At 37.6% G+C, this 24,124-nt stretch overlaps 1 protein-coding gene across 3 annotated transcripts in view; it reads left to right on the forward strand.

Annotated features, from left to right (window-relative positions):
* Positions 1–24,124, forward strand: part of LOC135073978 (uncharacterized) — a 287,319-nt gene that overhangs the window by 190,633 nt on the left and 72,562 nt on the right. For 2 of the 3 annotated variants that reach the window (XM_063968258.1, XM_063968260.1), the window contains one exon: positions 483–512. The exons of the other annotated variant lie outside the window; for it this stretch is intronic. In XM_063968258.1, coding sequence (XP_063824328.1) covers positions 483–512 — 30 coding nt within the window. The remainder of the gene's footprint in view (positions 1–482; positions 513–24,124) is intronic. 3 annotated transcript variants of the gene reach the window in all.

Genomic DNA, 24,124 nt, shown 5'->3' on the forward strand with positions numbered 1-24,124 from the left:
TCTATGGTAATGCAGTTGGCTAATGATGGTATTATGCATTTAAATATGGCGCCTGGACCGTATTCCTCTACCGTACTACATTTTAGTTTTTCTACAATCTAAAATCGTGACGCAAAACGTCACAAGTAGGTGTTTCGTTAAAAATATTCCAATTTTCTATGTTGCAACAATAATATAAAGTAATTCTTTTATATGAAACAATTTAACAATTTAAGAGGTGCAATCAATTTATTTGATGATCACGTTACGATTTTTTCTTAACTTTGACTTTATTCAATTTATTATTTTAGATCATTGTTTCTTTTTCGCTTTTGATTGCACGCGTAAAAATTATGTAACGTGTTTTTTTTTTCTCTTGAGTTATTTAAGAAAACTTGTCGTAATCATCCCTAGTAATTTTAGATGTTTCATAATGTGGAGGCCTTGTTTTTTGCACGCACTTCATTGCATTTTTTCACACATTATTGTTTTTTTCATTTCAGAGTCAGATCTCACCAGTTTATCGCATGTTGGTAAGTGGACCATTTTTTATTTGTCATGGTTATACTGTGAAATCGAGCATAACAATAATAATAGTATAATTTTACAGTGGGAAGTAAAAAATGTTGTTTTGTTTTGAGACGTTAAAGACTCAGACAGATATTTAATAAAATAAAAAATTATCTAACTATGTATCCGTACCGCGCGGGAATAACTTGACATGTCATTTTTGCGTACTTTTCAGGGGAGCGATTTTAAAGTTTAGAGTTCCCTGGTAAATCGGAATTAATGATAATTGATATTTTTATGATTGAAATAAGCTAATTTGATGCATATCTTTCGATTGGCGTAAGAGTTTGATTAAATTATCTTCTTAATCTATTAAAAAAAAAAGACTTGTCAAGTTGTGTACCGACGACTTGTCAAGTTATTCACCAAAGAAAAACAAATATTTAAGGTGTAAAAATTGGATTTAAGTTAATTATTTTGAATGAAGTTTAAGTAAAAAAACAAAACATAAAAATAGAACATATTTTTATCACTTTTGCAATGAAATAGTAGCAAATTTATTAGAAAAATCAAATTTAATCGCAGATTATGATCGCTTTTGATCAGGTAATTGTACGTTTACTTAAAATTTAAAAAAAGACAAATAAAAGAACAAAAGCCATGCTTCATAACAAGCACAATTAATTTTAATTATTTTAAGCTTACCATTAAGCTTAAAATAATTAAAATTAGCTGGATACATTTTTGCGTAAGGTCGACACGCCCTTTCGCGTCCACCGTCCAGTTCACGTCCAAATGACGGATCACTCTAGAACGAAAGCTATTGCTATAATTCCCTGAATGTATGACACGTAAACTCACATTAAAAAAATCTTATAGCATGCTACCGTTTTTGCCAAAAATAAATCCCACATGAGCAGGTGCGCGTTTCAAGGTAAGTTTTTAATATATTTAGGTGTAGTTTGGGATTTACCGCAGTCTATAAGCCTTAACCATGAACCATACAATACGGATAATGATATCGATGATTGTACTTTATTAAATGACACTTAAAATAAGGTGGATGCGAATTTACTACAATGCAATTTCCACTTTGCGTCAGAAGTGATCGCGGTCTGGTCTAACTGGGTCTAAGATATTAAAATATACAAAACAATGCATGTTTTATATCATGTAAAACGTTATTTACATGACGTATCGAATACGAAGATTTTTTTCAGTACTTAGGCCTTTTCCTGGACGCTAATACACGCTCTTAATGTAGCTTACCCTTGTGATAGCCAATTTGCGTCCACATTATCACGACTATTTTCTAAATACAGATGTTGTAAATAATATTAAAAAGCAAACTGTGCCTAGAGAGGATACCATATTGCCAATTTGCAATTGCCATACTATTGAAATTTCAAAAAATATTTACAAAAAATATTTTTAAATATTTAAAATTATTAAGTGTGATAGCTAAATATTTTGAATACCAATTAGTAAGATTTTATTTATATTTTTTTATTTCCATGCTGTTATTAATTATTAGTGATTTTGAATGCATTTTTTCTATATTTTATTAATATTACAAAGATAATATTAAAACTTCTAATGGTTTAGAGCAAGTTTAATACTATACTTATAAAGACTAAAGGGAGCATAATGACTGAATGACAACAATTTTTCGTTCAAAATGATTACGAAAAATTGTATATTATTTTTATTCCTCAAATCTACCAACTCACTAAATGGACGAGATCTGGCGTATCGACCCTACTTACTTTTACCTCATCATTATTCCTAAATAATGTCATTGAAGTCAAATAGACTTTAAAAATAAAATTATCCGGAACTTAAAATTGACCTAAAAGTTTATTATTAGATTTTTTACTTAAATTCTGTTGTCAAACGAAATATTAGTCTGTTATCAAAAAAACATTAGTAGATAGTACCTACCTATTGACTAAACTTATCCTTCTTCTTTCAACTTGCTATTTAAACGTTAATTCAGTTTTAAACTATTGAAAATAGTATTAAAAGTAATAATTAACGCTTAAATATATTAAAAAAATATTTTCAGGGGTTGGTAAGTAAAAAATATTTAAAGACGCTCGAAATCCTGACAATGTTATATTTTAACAACTGCTAATGACACATATAAAAATATGATTATAAGAAGGTAATAGCTGGATAACTCCAAATATCCAAACTCTTGACTGCGTGCATAACAACACAACTGCACATATATCATGGATGTGTTTAGTACTCAGAGGGGATCATAACTTGATAACTGTTTTTGTCAAATTAAAAACGAAAATCTATAAATGTATAAGTCGAGATATTAATAAATACATGTTCTGACATACATTGATAAATCGAAATATAAATGTTTGTAAGAATAATATTAATTGGATATATCGTTATGTCAAATATTTATTGCCTAAATTAGAGATATTTACTTATGAACAAGAGCTGTATTTCAAGTATTTTTGGGTATTTCGAGTTGAGTTTTTTATACCAGTAGGGTATAAGGTAGAGGAAGCGCTTAAGCTAATAAAAAAAAAAAAGTGCAGGTCGAGATGTCAAGTTATTCCCGCGCGGTACGGGTATATTCTGTTAATTACGTAAATAATCTAAGAATGCTGAATTCACAGTCTAGCTGCAACATACTTTACATCTATTTGCATTCTTATTTTGTTTCAAGGTGGCAGGTAATTACTAAGAAACATTAGATATTTCGAGAACTGTATTTTAGTTTATTTCTGAAAAACATTGATCTCTAGTTTACTCAGTAATGTTTGTTTTGTTACATCCCAACTAATCCCAACTAATATTATAAATGCGAAAGTAACTCTGTCTGTCTGTCTGTCTGTCTGTCTGTCTGTCTGTCTGTCTGTCTGTCTGTCTGTCTGTTACGCTTTCCCGCTTAAACCTCGCAACCGATTTTGATGAAATTTGGCATAGAGATAGTTTGAGTCCCGGGAAAGAACATAGGATAGTTTTTATCCCGGTTTTTGAAACAGGGACGCGCGCGATAAAGTTTTTCTGTGACAGACAAAATTCCACGCGGGCGAAGCCGCGGGCGGAAAGCTAGTAATATGTATAAAAGGACTTCCTGTTTTCTCAATTTAGCACTAATTAATTCTAAGCTTCTTTGGCGGCCAATTTTACTGTAGTTTAAATTTTTTTCTATGGATTTGTTACCTTATTTTTAATTAATTCAAATGATTTCCTGATGCAATCTCAGAAACTATTACTTAGTTAAATTACAATAAAAACATCGTGATAAACAAGACGTGACTGATAAACGTATAAATTATTTGTATTTATCACAAATATTATAGGTAGATAATGTGTAGGTATACCATAAACATCATACTCGTACCATCTGTTCATTCACAATAAAGAAAGATAATGGAATATTTTGCAAACCTTAAACCCTTTTGGGAAAGAAAATAAGGTACAATAGGTAGCTACTACTATTCGGCATTAATATAAGTTTACACAAAAATAAGTAGAGGACAAATAAATATTATATTACTTACTTACTTAGATTAATAAAACCTAGATGGATAGTCTCATACAAACGCTTCGTCAAGAGTGAGGCAAAAATCTTATGTCATTAGTGTCAATTTTGTTGGGGAGTGTAGACAGTGAAGGCGATTTTCCCGAAAGTAGGGAAATTTTTAATACGTTTTTAATTATTTTATAATTAACAAAAACAAAACGCATCATGTACTTACTTATTTATTGAATTCAAAGTACCTACCTACCTAATTACAATAAGATAAATCGACTTAAAAGTCTCGATTTCATAAAAAAGGAAGTGTATTTGTACGGCGAACAATTGGGAAATAAATTTTCTTGTTACTGGTATCATTCCCGTATTTAATTTTTGAAAGCCAAATTCAAGCAAAATACGCGTCGAATTGTAGTACTTACTTATGAAATGTAACATTGGTCACTTTGTTTCGTTTTTCTGATGTATTTTAGACACCCTTTCACAGCACAAACCGTTTTAATTAATTAAAATTCGTCGGACGTGTTTACCAATTTTTCACTTTGACAGTTCATGTGACGTTTACGGGTGAGCCATTCCGGCTCACTAAAAACTGCCTCACCTTTCGTGCACCGACTATCTATCTAGGCTTTATTAATCTAAGCTTACTTACATTACTTACTTACTAGTCTTACTACCAGTTACGTGTACCACCTCGAAGAACATAAAAAAGTGCTCCAGAGAAAAACCTGTGTAATCAAATTTTCTTGATAATCCTTTAAAAAATCTTATCTAATTTAATTTCGGGATAGTAAGTCACAGACATTTTTAAGGTTGGCAACTGTGGCAGCAAACTATAAATACCTGGTATCACCAGCGGTTTGTTTTGGACACAAGCTACACGAGGCGGGAAATCCAAAACAAACAACTATTCCTAGTTAACTCTTGCATAACACCTATAAAATCATTGCGTGCCAATGCAAAGTAAAGATTGTCATGTAGGTAGGTATATTTTGACTAACAGTATTTGTGGAGAAGACGGATAATAATACGAAAAATAACCCTTTTAACTTGGATGTGAAGTGCAGCATCTTCAACCAAGAAATACTTACTTACCTTAAAAACATCGTTTTATGAAAGTATTTGTCTTCGTAGAAAGTGTAGTCAAAATCATTACTTTTTTTTTTCAATAATAACAACTGCCAGTTACAATTTGTTCGTTTAATAATTTGTCGATGTTTTAATAAGCTTTTTTTTTAATTACCTACTTGGCGCGTCACACTGTCAGGTACCTATCACAGTTTTGCCACAAAACGTGGTTTTGCACATCAGTAAATGGCCATTTTGTAACGTATCGATTCAAAATTAGAATGTTGTGTAACAGTTGAGTAATCGTCAATCGCAGTTGTTGGACCCAAATAGACTAAACTCGAGGTCGTCGGTCGACACGTCACCTGTAAACAAAAGGAATTGTTAGTCTGGAAGTGGAAACGTTTAAATTCTAGAATGAGACATTTACCGTCTATTTATACCTAAATCTAACAATACGACTGTCCAAAAGGTTAAACTTTTCGATCGACTTAGTTTATCTTCAATTTGTGAGTTGCAAATTCTAAGGCTGGGTTCTGGGTTGCCACCATCTTATTTTAACTTTGACAAACGTCAAAAATCTGTCAAACTCCAAACAAAAAGCACCGGTTATCGTTATTGTTACGGTTAGAATAAGGTGGTGCACGTAGGCTGAGTTGCACCACCTAACTTTAACTTGACAGATTTTTGACGTTTGTCAAAGTTAAAGTATGATGGTGCAACTCAGTCTATAGATAGATCTTAAACTTAGCAATAAAACTTGCAGAAGTTGACATCAACAAGCTGTTTACCCAACTAGCCAACTTCGGCAAGATTTACACAGTGGTGACAGCTTGCGGATGTCAACTTCTGCAAGTTTTTTTTATCAGAGACCCTGAAAGATGCAGGTGACGTTTCCCTTATGATTTGATCCCAATGTTTTTCCATTAGGTCAGAATCAAATCAACAAGATTTTTCTCTTGAAATTTCAAACGAAACTGACACTGATTTTACATTAGCAAATACAAAGTTTACTCGCGTCCTTCGCAGTCGAAATGTTTATATGTTGAAATAACATACAAGTTTTGACGTTACGAGTATACCAGATATTGACTTGATTATTTTAACTGTTCGCTCACATCATAAACTTGTCTGTCAGTTAAGTTTCAGATGTTAAGACTGGATTTCGTAGTAAATAAACAACATAATTCACGTTTTCTCAAACGTATTAGATACTTTTAAAAAGTATTTTTAAATAGGACCTACTTACTAATCTCTACCTAAGTCTGATTGTTCTTTCAATACAATGAATTTTACAAAACAACAATAGAATATGGCACAAAAATGACGTCAAGTCACTTTTTGCCTTTCTGGCTTTTAAATAATAACTTAGTTATTCGTTTCCCATTGGCATCCATAACGGTTCTTAAGAACATCACTTCTAACAACACTCATATTGTACCAAATTAACACAATGGCCAGACATTTCGTTAGATTCTCATCGATTAATATGCACAAATTGCTCCGTGATAGGTGGGGCGACTATTACAGTGCGTTTCAATTAAGATTGATGGCTGTAATTGATATTACTCGAATGGTGTGGAAAGAATCGATATTGAACTGTGTTGCCACTTTTTGACGATAATTTCATCTTTAGATGCCAACCGTAACACCGTCGACCTTCCTTAAATATTTGTAAAGAAAAAAAAAAGTTTTAATTATCAAAAAAATCTCAAACCTGTTAGTTTAGGGCAATCAAAAATATTCAAAAACGCCGGTTATAGTTATAGTGTGATGGAACTAAGCAACTTAAAATTGATGAGTCACGGTTAATGTAAATTACTTAATTTAGTTTCAATCAAAATACTCGCTTCAATTTTACAACACGAGTGTCGCGACAACATAAAAATAAATGTGAATTGAAAATATTATAATAATATGTCGTTCTTTTATCTTTTTTTCATGATTCGTTGCAACTAATTGAACCTATTCAGAGTTTAGAGTTCTAGATCTACATCTCTAAGTAGAGCATCACTCTAAAGTTAAATCACTCAATCAATTCGTATAGGTACCTAATCTATTTAATTAGGCAATTAACAACGATGTTATAGTAAAAGTGTTAAGTTGCCAGTAGCAAATAATTTAGGCCAAGACATTTTTTTCAGATGCGACTCTTCTTGTGCTAAAAAAAATTAATAACTTTTTTATTTCTTGAAAGTAAATACACCACAAAGTGAATCACCAATCGGATAAGCCATCATCCAAATCTTTATCCAATACAAATTATTATTATTTTTCTTTTCATCAGTTAACCGGTTATTTGGATCTTCCTTATTTCCATCTAAAGCACATATTTTATTATAATAAGGTTAATTCCTTTTTTCTTTTTGCAGTTCTTAATGGCATGAATATTTTTATAAGTTTATTAGGTCCTTTTAATTGAATGGTTAATACATAACTGTCCCTGGAAAATTGCCAAAAGTTCAGTCGCCGCTAAATATTTAAGTACCTACCTACTTACGTTATGGAGTCATATTGTTTATTTGTTTTGCTATATGTATTATGAGTCGCTTGGCAAACGATTAGACGACATAAGTGGCATTAAAATTAGTTCCCGTATTTGAAAGAAAACAAATGAAGACGTAATTTAAAATTAATCTTGTTAATACATAAAGGATACTCCAATCTATGCTCCCTATAATATTGTCGTTGGATCTTGCTGGAACTGCTGAGTCGTAGGTATAAAAATTTCTTTTGACAAATCAATAATATGGTCTCCGCTTTTAAGAATCAACTGATCTTTCGGCTTTAGGCAATCTACCTAGATGCAATAGTTTTACGTAAACTTCAGTTGCACTTTGGACTGAGAACAAAAACAGCTGGAATCGGGCGTTTATCCAGAAGTCTGAATGCGGTAGAAAATTAATGTATGTTTATCAATAAACCGAGTAGATTTCCTAGTTTCTTGTAAACGTCTAAATAAATTAAGACTAGAGTACATAAATAAATCCGAGATTTGCAGTTTTAAAAATAAATCTATAGAAAACACTGTGCAGTGTCTTATGCAGCTTCTAAAATACATTTTAAAATAAATAAATCGACCAATTTTGGTGAATACTTATTTGTCGAAGAGACTCAAAATGCGTTGCGTTTGTAGACCCTAGAGCTCCTGCATCTGTGTTGTTGATAATCAAAAGTATCACATTATTTCAATTAAAATAAATTATATAAACAGTACGGATGTCACAATATCCTTTATTAAAAAGTTCCCGGTATTTAGCCGTATTAATTTACACATGGAATGAATGGTTATAAGTATCACTGCAGTCACGTTGCTCATCGCATGCTGTGTTACTTTTAGCTCCAGTCGTTACACATGCGGCTAATTTGTGTAAATAGTCTTGTTTTTATTTTACAATTTCATTAATTGCTGTTACTTCAGCATGAGCGAGGGAATTATTCTTAATTGGAGAAGACGGACGGTTGTCGCTTTCAATTGTGTCAGCAGTATTGCTAGGGGCTTGTTTAGTGCAAGCATTGTGATATGAATTAGGCGTCTGTACCTTTGTATTGTTTTGAACTTCGTTTTTTTCTAATAATATCATCAACAGTCACTTTGCAGTATTCGGGCAAAGAAGAAACCTCAGCCATAAGTGATCAGTAGCAAACATTACAGTCAATCTGATCACTCTCTGCAATATTATCAATTGATATTTAATCCGTGTCAGCTTACAAAAAACCTAAACTTACCTCCTACTAGTGGTAAGATCATCAAGTCGTGATCGGTAACTACTTGGTACCATCTGTAATGTATTTTTTATGTTAAGACTAGCTTTCCGCCCGCGGCTTCGCCCGCGTGGAATTTTGTCTGTCACAGAAAAACTTTATCGCGCGCGTCCCTGTTTCAAAAACCGGGATAAAAACTATCCTATGTTCTTTCCCGGGACTCAAACTATCTCTATGCCAAATTTCATCAAAATCGGTTGCGAGGTTTAAGCGGGAAAGCGTAACAGACAGACAGACAGACAGACAGACAGACAGACAGACAGACAGACAGACAGAGTTACTTTCGCATTTATAATATTAGTTGGGATGATGCGCGTTATGTATTTTATTTAAGATTTAATTGACTAAATAAACAGAACACAACAAAAAACAAACCCTGACCTTGCCTAGATAATTTAACGGCTTCCGCAGAAGAATCTAGCTCTTGTTTTGTTTCAAGCAAATGTTACTGGCCCAAAAAAGAGGCCGTAAACTGTGGCTTCCTACGTTGTTGTAATTAAAAACAAAAAGCTAACTGGCTAGTTGTAATCAATTCGGTAAAAGAGCACGCATGTGTTTTGCGGGCCTATTTTTAATTTCCTGGTGCGCAGTTGGTCTCGCCTGATCTTGTCCAGAGAGCAGTAAATGAACAATTAACAGCTTCATTATTTGTCTTGGACAAAGACGCCTGAACCATCTAGAATTTTCGGTGTGTTTTTGTTTTACGGTGACTGACTTCAGTCGCTTTATTCATAGTCCTTGTTGTATTGCAAGTATTGGAACTTCTTGGAATTGAATCCAATCATTACTAACCTCTTACCATAATCATTGTTAGAACTGACGGAAAAATATTCGAGAGCCTCTGAATTAGTGATTATGATAATTAAATTACTTCGAGGAACGCGCGCGACTTCAATAGGCGTTTTTGTTAGGTAGGTATTTTAGATGTAACATGACTAAAGACTTTTATGGCAGGTTTCTGTTTCTGAGGACCAATATTTCTGAAGCTAGCTAATAAAACCAAGGCTTGTCTTACGTCATTTAAGAAGTAAGGTCAATGCGGGGAAGTCCGGCATACTTTATTGAGAATTCATAAAGCAACCATATTTATACTTTGATATTAATCCGGATTTCATTTTGATTAAAAGAAATGGAGAACATGTACTATATTATATAATATGATATGATTTAATGAAATTTGCTGCGCTTATTTTTATGAAGAAAAGCATTTTTTTAAAACGTGGCGTATAGACGGACTTCCCCATGCTTTTGGGGTAAGTCCGTCGACCACATTTATAATCTTTCATTCTAAAGATTAATGTATATGCGTATTTGAAATCGATTTGAATATAAATGTCAGTTAAATGTGAACCTTAACGCCTAAGATACAAGATTGCAATCGTGTTTTATATCGCTGTAATTGTAAAGTGAGGCAAGTCCGTCATACTTTTAAGGTCAGGGGTTGTCAGCCTATAAATAGACATAAATAAATGTACCGAGTAAAACAATATTTTATGATGCTTGCTTATATTTATTTATTAAAAAAAAACAAGACAATGCAAAAATCACATAAACCTTAAGGCTTAAATAGTTTTATTAATAAAATAATTATTTATCATCTTTAACTGCCACTTCTGAAGCCACTGAGCAATAGTATTACACTTTAAGGTGCAACAAGATGGAAAATTATGACTCAACGATGTGAAGTACAGTAATTTCTCATTCTAGCGTAGATAATTCTTCTTTAGATAATTCTTAATTCTTTGTACTTATACAATTACTTTTAATTTATTTAATATAATCAGTCATTATCACCCCCGAGAACAGGAATTTATAACAAAAAATAAACAAATTTATTATAATAACCATAATGATCGGAAAGCTTATTAATTCTTAATACTTTCTTTTTGGCAGCTTATTATCACATATAATAGTTAATTAGGTTAAAAAAAGACAGGGCTGGTTTTTTTTTTAATTTATATTATGGTATTCCATTCAAAGTCACGTAATGACCAACCATTTCTAACACCTCTTGTCTGCTCAATCCAAATCCGTAACGTTCCATTGTATGCAGATATGATGCTAGTTTATGTTCGGTTTCTTGAGAAAGAGCTGTGCATCTTCCGAGAGTATTAGATTTTACTCTTTTCTTATTGACATGGTCCATAATCGTCATTCTCGGTATGTTATAAATTTGGGCTGCCTTGTATCCACTTAACTCTCCGTTTCTAACAGCACTCACGGCATCTTGTAACTTTTCTTTTGAATAAGAAGCTTTATCTGTCTTTTTGATTTATAATACCGCACCATTTTCGTTTTACATTTGTACCTAGAAATAAATTTATAAGTTGTCTTTTGTTGAAAATATACTCACTATAAAATATTTAACTGACATACACCACAATTGCAATAAAATTTTAGTTACGCAAATGTTCTGACGATTTCAAAGACGTTTAGTACCTAATATTACATTAAAAAAAATTCGATTATGCAACTACAGTTCGGTACACCAAAAGGTTTACGACATCTGATCAAGGGGCAACACCGGCATATGCCGGACTTTCCCTTACAGACTGTACGAACTTCCCCCAATATTGAATTTGGATGTTAGAATCTAATCACTAGGAATATTTCTTTAAATTAACGTTGAAAATCAAACTAAACTTCACAAATCGACAGTTACTAATATTAGCTAAACACTTACCAGCTTTCCTTTCAAAAAACACTTGGTTTTGAATTATTTTTTTCACTTTGAACACAAAACGCCTCACTCTTCTTCAACGTGACAACCAAACTAAAAGTTGTCACGATTTTTATTGCTTGAAAACACCACCTAGCGCCATCTGTGTTGTATAGTTTGAACGAAAATTTCGTGCTGTTTTATCGAACTAACTGTTATAAACGTATCTGTTCAAAAATGAACCTTACGTAAGGGTATACGTGGTTACCCCTCTGACGGACTTCCCCGCATTGACCTTAATTTAATAAGTACCTACACAGATATCAAGAATATCTAAGAGAGTCAGAAAAAATAACTAGAACTTCTATTAGAACGGATCGATATTTCAAATTCAATGCATGTAGATCACGGCACTGTCGATATTAATCTATTTATATCTAGGTCATTTTTAAATTGCATACTTAATATGCTATTATAAAATATAGTTCACTTATATCGTGCAGTCATTTGACCCAGAAAATTACGCAATATGACGAAGGAGGTCAGCTCAGTTCGTCACACATCACTCCCGCCTACCTGGTAAAGAATTATTTTTATTTTCCATCACCCAAGGCTTGGAATTTTAATACAACACTGGCTCCCGTATCCCAAAGAGCTAGAGTTCAGAATCCAATGAGTTTATTGGAAAATTGAGATTGCATTATGTACTTACTGGTCATGTTGTGACGCAGCTTGTCGACCCAGTAACCCAAATGTTCATGGAACTTTATAATTTGGTCGCTTTACATTAAATATAGGCCAAATCATTCATGTTTGCTTCCATTGTCGTGTTACACGCAGTTCCAACTAAAACTAATTTGCCGTCTGAATATTTTCTTTGTATTCTAACTTTTATTTTGGACTCTTTGCCGTTCTACTTTTAAATAGATTTCTATTTTCTTGGGCACAAAGAGCCGTTTTTCTCAGCGCCTGTTAGCGACGTCAACCGAGAAAATACGCTAATTTATTAATTAGAATTGATTAGCAATGTTAACAGACAGAAAATGTTGTAAAATAATCAATAAGAGTCGATTAGAGATAAATTACATTCCATCTCTTTCTCACATTATCTGTCATCTCGCTTGCACATCAATTACTCTTCCACACACTTCTGGAATATTCGAGAGAAAAAGAAACGGGACGGCAACACCTGAATGTCTCCAACTTCCTCATTGGCCCTAGAGCAATTCCAAGTATACCATCAATAAAAGCCTAATTAGAGTCATCAAACCTCTCAGTCATTCAATTAGAGCCATTAGAACTTCATAACTATGAGTTGTTTTCTGTGTGTAAGCTGAGGACACGTGTCCCCAGCTGACACATCTGTATCTTCGTAAATATTTATGCTACGATAATGTATTATACCTCAAAAATTACAGTCGAATCCAAATAGTAGGCTTTCCACTTTTCAAGACTTTAGCTCAAATACTGTTAAAACCACGATCAAAAAACTATGTGCGAGCTGGAGTACCGTGTCTCCAGCTTACACATCTGTATCTTTGTAAATATTTAAGCTACATCAATGTTTTATATCTCATAAATTAAAGTCGAATAAAAAAACCCGACTTCAAATCTTTCAAAGCTTTATCTCGAACCGTTTTCGAACTACGAACCGATTTGTATGTGTAAGCTGGTGACACGTAACACACGGTGGATTATTAAAACCGTATAAGTTAGAGTTGCGTTTTAAAGATCAAATAATTCGTTATAATTAAAGTACACACGAGACATAATTTCAAATCTCTAGGCCTCTTAGTTTCAGAATTAAAAGCCAAAAACTATTTTCCCGCCAAATAATTCAAATAATGTGGGTCGACTGCGACGTTGCCGTTCCGTGCGTCCACTAGAGCAGTCGAATTTGAACCTAAAAACTAGTAGCGTTTGAATCATTTTTATTTGTAGTTTAAATAATTTAATTTCGATTATAAGAATTTTAGACTAGGAGCCGGCTGATTTGTGTATTGAGTACCTAATAACCTATATTTTATTAATAAGAAAAAGCTAGGTAAAACAAAATTATATTTTAATATACAAGTAACGAACTTGTTTCCAAAGGCTCAAATATTTGTGGCGTTTCTAAACGCAACCACTTTAATTTTTATTTAAATACCGTGAAGTCCCACGATTCTGCTACGTCAAGTGGCAAAAATGGGCAACAACTATATTTTGCTCTATGGTTACAAACAGATTTTGCTCTATGACAAACACAGTTGACAATGAGGGTTTTCGCGATTGAAAAATCCGCCAGATGGCAATAAGTAGACGCGAGGTCCAAATGCTGCGTTTTTGGTGGATTTTGACATATCTGTCAATGTCATGTCAAAAATAACCAATCATGCAGCATTTGGACCTCGCGTCTACGTATTGCCATCTGGCGGATTTTCCAATCGCGAAAACCCTCATTGAATTCTTCTTCTTCTGTTGAAGAATCAAATTAAAAAAAATTAACTACAAGAATAAGCGAACATAACGACATATATAGATGACCCACGCTGAACTGTCCCACCAAACTCAATGACAGGGGGGCGCTACCATCGTTCAACTATATGGTTTCCAACATGGCAAAAATCGGAACCAGCGATCCGGTATTGACGGTGGCGCCCCACTGTCAATGTCATGGATAGGACAGTTCAGTATTTTGGAACTATACAAGGTTTCCCAAAAAGTACTGTCAAGCCGAAGCCCAGAGGTAGAGTATCACTAGGGCTACCCGAATACTCGATTTTTTCAAGTTATTTATAATTTTCAGATGATTTATGATGATGATGAAAATCTTTATCATATTTCAAAAACCGGGATAAAATCTATCCTACGTCCTTTCCCGGGACTCAACCATTATTTATTATTATTTATTTATAAAATATAGGTTATTATAAAATATAGGTTACTAGCTTTCCGCCCGCGGCTTCGCCCGCGTGGAATTTTGTCTGTCACAGAAAAACTTTATCGCGCGCGTCCCTGTTTCAAAAACCGGGATAAAAACTATCCTATGTTCTTTCCCGGGACTCAAACTATCTCTATGCCAAATTTCATCAAAATCGGTTGCGAGGTTTAAGCGGGAAAGCGTAACAGACAGACAGACAGACAGATAGACAGACAGAGTTACTTTCGCATTTATAATATTAGTTGGGATTAGGTACTCAATACACAAATCAGCCGGCTCCTAGTCTAAAATTCTTATAATCGAAATTAAATTATTTAAACTACAAATAAAAATGATTCAAACGCTACTAGTTTTTAGGTTCAAATTCGACTGCTCTAGTGGACGCACGGAACGGCAACGTCGCAGTCGACCCACATTATTTGAATTATTTGGCGGGAAAATAGTTTTTGGCTTTTAATTCTGAAACTAAGAGGCCTAGAGATTTGAAATTATGTCTCGTGTGTACTTTAATTATAACGAATTATTTGATCTTTAAAACGCAACTCTAACTTATACGGTTTTAATAATCCACCGTGTGTTACGTGTCACCAGCTTACACATACAAATCGGTTCGTAGTTCGAAAACGGTTCGAGATAAAGCTTTGAAAGATTTGAAGTCGGGTTTTTTTATTCGACTTTAATTTATGAGATATAAAACATTGATGTAGCTTAAATATTTACAAAGATACAGATGTGTAAGCTGGAGACACGGTACTCCAGCTCGCACATAGTTTTTTGATCGTGGTTTTAACAGTATTTGAGCTAAAGTCTTGAAAAGTGGAAAGCCTACTATTTGGATTCGACTGTAATTTTTGAGGTATAATACATTATCGTAGCATAAATATTTACGAAGATACAGATGTGTCAGCTGGGGACACGTGTCCTCAGCTTACACACAGAAAACAATTCATAGTTATGAAGTTCTAATGGCTCTAATTGAATGACTGAGAGGTTTGATGACTCTAATTAGGCTTTTATTTATGGTATACTTGGAATTGCTCTAGGGCCAATGAGGAAGTTGGAGACATTCAGGTACGGCAACATCGGACCTCTCGCTTCGAACATTCCAGAACTATGTTCCAGAACATGAGAGACAGCGACAGGAATATCGGGAGAGAAAGGGATGGATATAGCCCGGGGCCCTATAAATACGGAGCGAGGCGCTCCGGGAGTTAAGTTTAAGTTTAATTGTAATGTTGTGTTCAGTTCAGAGAACAAGTGCTCCAAGCAACAAGTGATCTGAAGAAGCAAGAACTGAGAAAAGGAAGCGAATAATAAACGCGAGAAGTCTCAGCAAGTGAAATAGTGGTTTTATTCCTGCAAGTAGCACCTACTACGCCTGACATAGTAAGGGCAAGCTCTCAACGGCAGTCATCATCGTCCGGTCAGCGCTCTCGAACACACACAAACGCATACAGTCCACTGCAGATCACCACATTTTCCTGGTCCTTCGAGCCGGATCACCACATTTTCCTGGTCCTTCGAGTAGCCGGATTACGGGAATAGCGAAGATGCCTGTCACCAGGTCGGAGAAGCTACGAGGTGCCGCCGCTGCGGCTAACGCCGCCGCCGCAGGGAGAATTACGTCGCCGCCGGTTCATGGAGGAAGTACTCCGACGGAAACCACGGATACTTCATCAACGCTGACCCCGTATCCCGCCGGGGGCGCGTCCTCACCGCGCATCGCCAGGGACCACGCCGCGCCGGCTGTTAGCACCCGGGTTATGGGAGAGCCCGGCGTGCATTTGGGAAGAGGGGAACCAGCACCGCGCTCCTACACAGAGGAGATAACCGCCGACGTCACGAAGCCACACGAAGCACTAAGGGCCCGTATCGCGGAAGCAGAGAAGAGACGTGCCGCCGCCGCCGCCGCCGCAGCCGCCGCCGCCGCCTCCACGCCCACCGCGGCCAATGTTGCCGCCGCCTCCGTCGCCGCCGCCAACGCCGCCGCCGCGACTCCCGCGACTACGGTGACCACCGTGCCGACTGTTGAAGGACAGTACGCACCACCCACGCCGCAAGTGCATGAACAAACGCCGCGACTGTCACGAGTGAATCAAGACACGCGCTCCGTCCGCTCGTCAAGAAGAAGGGCAGAAATAGAGGCCAAATTAAGAGTGGCCCGCCAGGAACTGGAAGTTGCCAAAGCGGAATTGGAATTGGCCCAATTGGATTCCGACATGGAAGAGGATCCAGAAGAAGTGCAGTACAGGCAAATGCAGGTCGAAAATTGGTTGGACCACTCAAACACCATCGCCGAGAGGGTCCCGCCGGAACCACAACCGATACCGCTGCCACCGCCCGCCGCGCCGCTGCCGCCGCCGCCACAAGTTCTACCGCTGCCGCCGCCACCGCCGCCGCAAGTGTTACCGCCGCCGCCGCCGCAGCCGCTACCTACGGAAGGGAGAACAGACATTCAAGAGTTAGCCATGGCCATCACCAAGCTGTCACAGAGGGCAGAGGGTGGCCTCACAAGACAACTGGTCGACCTCCCAAGTTTCAATGGCGCATGTGAAGAATGGCTCGCGTTCAGAAGGTCATATGAAGACACCGCGCGCTCCTTCACGCCGGCACAAAATTTGGCGCGACTACGAAGGTGTCTCCAGGGGCACGCGAGGGAGGCAGTCAAGAGCCTCCTGTTCACCGCCGAGGATCCGGAAGAGCTGATGAAGAGCCTGGAGGTCCGGTTCGGCAGACCTGGAGCCATAGCCCTGGCGGAGTTAAAGAAGATGGAAAGGCTGCCAAGGGTCAACGAGTCATCAGGGGAGATCTGCATGTTTGCCAGCCGAGTCCGCAATGCCGTGGCCACCATCAGGGCACTCGGCAAGACAGAATATTTGTGCGCACCAGGGGCCGTGGAGTGTCTTATTGAGAAGATGCCGCCGACCATGAAGTCTCGGTGGCTGATGTACCAACGTGAGCGCCGGGCAGAGGGAAAACCAGCGCTCGAACTCATGTATGACTTCATGGAAGTTGAAGCAGATATTAACAGTGATTACGCTCCCCCGGAAGTGTCCTGGGACCAGAAGAGAAATATGTTCAAGAGGCCGGTTCACCATGTCCAACAAACAGAAGGACGCCGTGAAGAACCAAAGACTGACGCGAAGAAGTGCCCAGAGTGCCGTGAGGACCACTGGCTGTACGAATGTAAGAAATATAAGGAAGCCAGTGTTGAAGATAAGTGGGAAATGGTGAAGAAGGCAAGAATGTGCTTCAAATGCCTGCGCTTCAAGCACTCAAGGAACACGTGTCGGGCACAACCATGCAAGAAGTGCATGAGATGGCATCACATCAGTCTTCACTCAGAGAAGCCCGCAGCGGCGAAAACTCAAGAGAAGCCCGCCGAAGGAGTTGTATCGTCGGTACACACCACGAGCTGCGGAAAGGCCTACTTGAAGATGACGCCGGTGAACCTCTACGGGCCCAAAGGGACAGCAAAAGTGCTCGCGCTCCTGGACGAAGGGTCCACCGTCACGCTGCTGGACTCATCAGTGGCAAAGAAGATTGGGGCGCAAGGAAAGCCGGAAGCCATCACCATCGAGATGGTCGGGGGGAACGGTATGCAGAAGAGCAACTCCCAGAAAATCAACATGAAGATCAAGGGGGTCCATTGCAGAACATCATGGAAGCAAGAACTATCGACAACTTGAAGTTGGCGAAACAAGGGGTCGAAGAAAGAATGCTTCAGAAGTGTAAACACTTACAGAAGATCAAGGACAAGCTGGTCTACGACAAAGAAGTACCTAGACTTCTGATTGGGCAAGACAATTGGGGGCTGATAGTCACACGGAGACTACGCAGAGGGAAGGCCTCCGAACCAGTTGCCTCTTTGACCAGCCTTGGATGGGTCCTGCATGGATCTAACGCTGGAAGAAGAGATCCAGTGAAATTAGTGCACCACAGCAGATTAGTGGAAGATGGGACAGAAGCCCTGGTTCGCCGACACTTCGAGAAAGAGTACATCGGAGTGGAACCACGTCGGCCTTGCAAAGACGCCAACAAACGGGCTGGAAGTGACCTGAAGAAGACCAGTAGAGGGCATCAGGCACATCAGCGTCCCATCAAGAAGAAGTTGGATGATCATCCCACCTGTATGTCTCAACATGGGAGGCGCCTAGGAGAGAAGGGTCCCCACGGTGAAGACGACACTAATGGCCGTCCTGAAAGAAAAGACATCACCGGAAGAAGTCCTGCACACGCTCCTTCTCGAAGCGGAACACATTGTGAGTTCGCGTCCACTTACCTGTATCAGCGCGGATCCCAACGACGAAGAAAGACTCACGCCGAACCACTTCCCGAACGGAAGATCCTGCGGAGCGATGACGCCGGGCGTGTTCGAGGACCGCGACTTCATCGGGAAGGCGAACTGGAGGACAGCGCAGCACTTGACGGACCACTTCTGGCGCAGATGGCTAAAAGAGTACCTGCCAACTTTGATGCCAAGGAAGACAGCCGGACGGGAAACAGAAGACCCTCGAGTCAGCGACGTCGTTTTTATAGTCGACGTATCGCTTCCAAAGAACACTTGGCCACGAGGGGAAGTGCAGAGGGTATACCCCGGTCCGGACGGAAGAGTACGAGTCCTCGACGTGCGAACACCCGGAGGAGTGCTACGGCGACCGACGCGACGAGTGGTAGTCCTGGTTCCTACCAAGACGTCGCATCCAGAAGAGGGAGTGCTTCGCACTGCGGGGGAGATTGTTAGCGACGTCAACCGAGAAAATACGCTAATTTATTAATTAGAATTGATTAGCAATGTTAACAGACAGAAAATGTTGTAAAATAATCAATTAGAGTCGATTAGAGATAAATTACATTCCATCTCTTTCTCACATTATCTGTCATCTCGCTTGCACATCAATTACTCTTCCACACACTTCTGGAATATTCGAGAGAAAAAGAAACGGGACGGCAACATCGGACCTCTCGCTTCGAACATTCCAGAACTATGTTCCAGAACATGAGAGACAGCGACAGGAATATCGGGAGAGAAAGGGATGGATATAGCCCGGGGCCCTATAAATACGGAGCGAGGCGCTCCGGGAGTTAAGTTTAAGTTTAATTGTAATGTTGTGTTCAGTTCAGAGAACAAGTGCTCCAAGCAACAAGTGATCTGAAGAAGCAAGAACTGAGAAAAGGAAGCGAATAATAAACGCGAGAAGTCTCAGCAAGTGAAATAGTGGTTTTATTCCTGCAAGTAGCACCTACTACGCCTGACATAGTAAGGGCAAGCTCTCAACGGCAGTCATCATCGTCCGGTCAGCGCTCTCGAACACACACAAACGCATACAGTCCACTGCAGATCACCACATTTTCCTGGTCCTTCGAGCCGGATCACCACAGCGCCAGTTAAGTAATTTAATTATTCTTCAGTGAAAAGATGCTGATGATACAAAATCAGCTCAGAATCTAGTAAATATCATAAGAAAATGAATACTTTAGTCAGAGTTTGAAACATTTCAACATTATTTTCGCAAGCTTTCGCTTGTTTTCCTCACATTTTCAAGAATATTACCAGCGAAGTGTCGAACGAAATGACCGCATCAATTTTGCTTGTCGTAACAGCTTTCATCTTCCGAAACACGATTTTTGCGTGTAGTAGGTACTTACGTAATAGTGTTTGTCTGTCTGTCCATCATTAGCCGGGTAACCTTCAATCTCTTCCTAGTGTGTTGGATGTTTACTTCAACAAACCGCTGAGTTCCTGAAGTGGCCGAACTGATTTGTAAACAAGTTCATCGATGGAAGCTGAATATTTCATTTATATTATGTTTTAATCCATAAGTAGTGTTCATAATTTTCCCTAACATTATCTTGAAATTCAGGTTCATTTGTGTCAGAGATTCTCATACAAATAAAAGTGTACTAAGTCACAATCACAAGGTTGGGCCTGTTTTCCAATACGGACTACGGTAAATTGACCTTGATCTGATATGATGTAATGTCCCCAAGACTTACCTAGGTACTGCATTGCATTCTTTGAATACATTTAGATCAGTATGCCCACTAATGATTTAATTGAAGTATGTAATAGTACTGAGATAAGTATATTAAATAGAGCATCCATCGTAGTATAGGGAGCTTCGTGATCAACTGATTTGCATCTAGCTATCAACTGTAATCTCAAAAAACACTTGAGTTCTTCGAATTCCCACAAAACGTTAGTCTAAAACGAAATTACCCACCTTTTTACATTTATTTCCCATCTATTTACCGCGAACGATGCTTTTGGTGGCGTGCGCATGAGTTTTATATTTCCATCTGATTCCCCACGTGACCAGCGAGCCCCTTGCGGTAGACCACTAGGCAGTGTGCAACAATCTTTACTCACATTTGTTTGCAATATACACATCGTTGGCTGCCAAGGCTGGCTCATCAGGTGACCAGGAAGACTAGCAGACTTGAATAGTGCACTATTTATATCGACGGAGGGGCGTGACTTTTGCGTCGTTTTTGCAGCGACATTTGTGCGCTTGGAAAAAGTTTGTAGATATAGCCTGTGACGTAGCAGTGACGTTTCCTTCACGCCTTCAAGATTGGTTAGTGACTCTTTGAAAAAAATTAATAGATACAAACAAGTCATTGAAAATTTTAATGTTGTTGCACAAGTTGCGCATGACTAAGCATTGTTTCTTTTCTCTTGCGTATCTATTTGACTATGTATTCTTTATGAAATTTAAGTTTACATGGAAGAACATTTTAACATAGTACGTCTTTGGTTTTCCCTACAGATGAATCAAACAAAATGTTTAAGCTTTCACATGATTCATTTCTCGCCCTTTCTTGTGTAGGATTGTATGTACTACGTAGGTGGCATAGATTATGCGCAGTGTTCAAGACGTTTTCTACAGGAAAACGATTAGCTGGGACTTACCTATCCTCAATGTACCATAATAATATTGATGACTTGCTTTTAAGGTCGTCAATTTCTATTGAATTTCCATAACAAATGATGGAAACTGACGCCAATCGCCTTTTGATGCGGTAGCGTAGTCTTTGTGGACTTGCCAGACGTCGTTATATCTTATTTAAGTCGTAATTATATTTATCACCGAAGCTAAAAGGCGTGAAAGCGTTTGACGTGGACTCCTCACGTTCACCACTCGAAAGAATAAACCACTTTAACAAAGGATGACTGAGATAAATATACTCACATTGGTCAAAGAAATAAACAAGTTTCTAAATATAATATACCAATACTTAAGATAACCTATTCTCTAATTGCCTATACATAAATTGCCAATATATGGATTATTCTGGATAAACTACGCCGAAAAGAGCGCTTATCTGATCATGGAAATAGAAAACCCAATTAATTGAGAACATAAGACAGACGTTTTTATAAAAGCAGTTTATTTTCGGTTTATTTAGCACAGCGAGCAAAGTGCAAGTGTTAAGACTTGTTTACGTTTGAATAACAAAGTGAGAGATATTTCAGGTGAAATTATATTGATATAGAGAATGATTTCTGTCAAATAGATGTGAACAGCGACAGTAACATTGATGATTTTATAGAAATTGGCAGCGATCTGGATTTGTACATTAGAGTCATTATACTGGTGTTACATAGGTTCCTTGAAAGTTTGTTCATACATACATACAGAAATGTCAATCTCGAATGCGAGCAGACAGCGTAGGTGTCAACATTCGAGCAACAATGTCAGACGGTGTCACGCGACGCTACGCAATTAGACGCTTTTCTCCGTCATGTCATTGAAACCCTACCAACTGAAACTGCACCTTATGCCTAAAACGTTTAATTACAATTTTTGATAACCACTAATTGCCAATGCGCAATTTTCGCCACTTGAGATACACTCGATGTTTGTCGTTGCGAACAAAAAAACCGTGACGTATCAACGAAACGTATGTTCCTTGTTTACGCGGATACTGTATTTTGCGGACTTGCGTCATAATGGGTTTTCGGAAACGCAATAAATTCGCCAAGTTGAGGCACACCTCAAAAGACACAGCTGTTACAAACAAAAACATTGTCTATAAAAACAAACAACGTGTTCTACAATTACGGGGGCAGATCAAGGTAATCACTGAGATCCTGAAGCTCCTCATGGTACCTAGTTTAGTCTGATTGGCAGTAGATAGTTCTGTAAGTTTTCTTATTACGACGAGTAAAAGAAAATGTTTTCATGTCGTTTAACTACTAAACCCATAATCTAGTGTTAATCTTTCTTTGATTTCATACATCAAAACAAAACTGCTCTTATTTACACCTATGAAAATAACATCAAACTCTAAACAACCCAAAAATGTCATCATAAGGTAATAAATCGCAATAAAATTCTTAAACTATAAACATCATTTTTCAACTAATCTACTTCAAACGAACTAGAATTTTTCATTTATTCAAAAACAGCAAAACATATTTCAGTTTTCAACTCTACGATAATCTTGTTGTCGTAAAGTCCAACAAAAATAAAACTGTTAAAATTCATTTGCTTTGGTCTCCACTCTATTTATTTGAATTATTAATGAGCTAGTTTAGCAAATATTCGTTTTTTTTTTCAAGAAAGCTTTCTGTCTAAATTAGCTAAGTTCTCGAATAAGCTTCCCATTTTATACAAACAATTTTACCATCGCGACATCTACAAAATGGTCAATCGTTTCGGATAGTCTATGAACGTCCTCTTCAATGACATTAATAAGACTACTTCAAAGGCGAAAAACATTGCATCATTTGCATCCGATTGCTTTTCAATCTCCACCAGTGTCCAACTATACTTGGTTCAAATTCTTTCCAGTAACTAGGTAATCCAAATTTTGGTTACCATCTCCCAATATTGGAAGATATTCCTCCAACTTTGAAATGATGGGTGCCATAAAAAACTCCGTGAACTCGACATATGCGTCATAATATATTCATCGGCCACGGGGATCAGACGTGTTCGGGCTAGACGGATCAATAAACGGGAGTGACGTCAGCGTAGTAAACCCAACCTTGACTTGAGATGACCCTGACCCCGACACAGCGAGATATACAAATTTCCGAAACACGTTGCTATGCGAGATAGTAATAATAATATCCACACTCATATCTCATCATAAAAAGCATACAGATCAAACATGGTAGATATCTTTTAGTGTGAGGCTGATACCATTATTCTAGGTAGGAAATTGGTTAACGCGAAACGTATGTTACAGTTGGTTTTAAAACGTTTTCAGCCACTAACAAAGAATAAAAGATTTACAATTTAAATACATGTCTTACATCATCAGTCGCAAGCTTCACCATTTTGAATATTTTAATCATAAAACAAGACCTAGCTTGGCAACTACGAGTACTAATAATATCACAGAGTACCTAATAGGTTGTCACAATGTTAATGTAATTTTCTATATTTGTAAATTACTAAATACATGCTAATAATAGCCCCACAATCATGGAAAATAATCAATTCGATCAATCCTTTTGATATAACGATAACACTTCCTTGAAACGCAAAAGTAACTTTCTTGTTTGATGTCTACATCAGATTATTTATAAATAGCCCAAGGTGTTCCAATGATACTGCTCTATTTTCCCGTACTTTGATTGACATGAGACAGAATTACAAGTTTATTTTAGTCCGGAGCCGGGAGTTGACCCAGAGCTTGGCCGTTAGTGACGCAATTCTGGACCTTCGGGATATCTAATTAAATATTTCCCAATATAATATAA

The sequence above is a fragment of the Ostrinia nubilalis genome, chromosome 8 (assembly GCF_963855985.1).
Source record: "Ostrinia nubilalis chromosome 8, ilOstNubi1.1, whole genome shotgun sequence".
Lineage (NCBI taxonomy): Eukaryota > Metazoa > Arthropoda > Insecta > Lepidoptera > Crambidae > Ostrinia > Ostrinia nubilalis.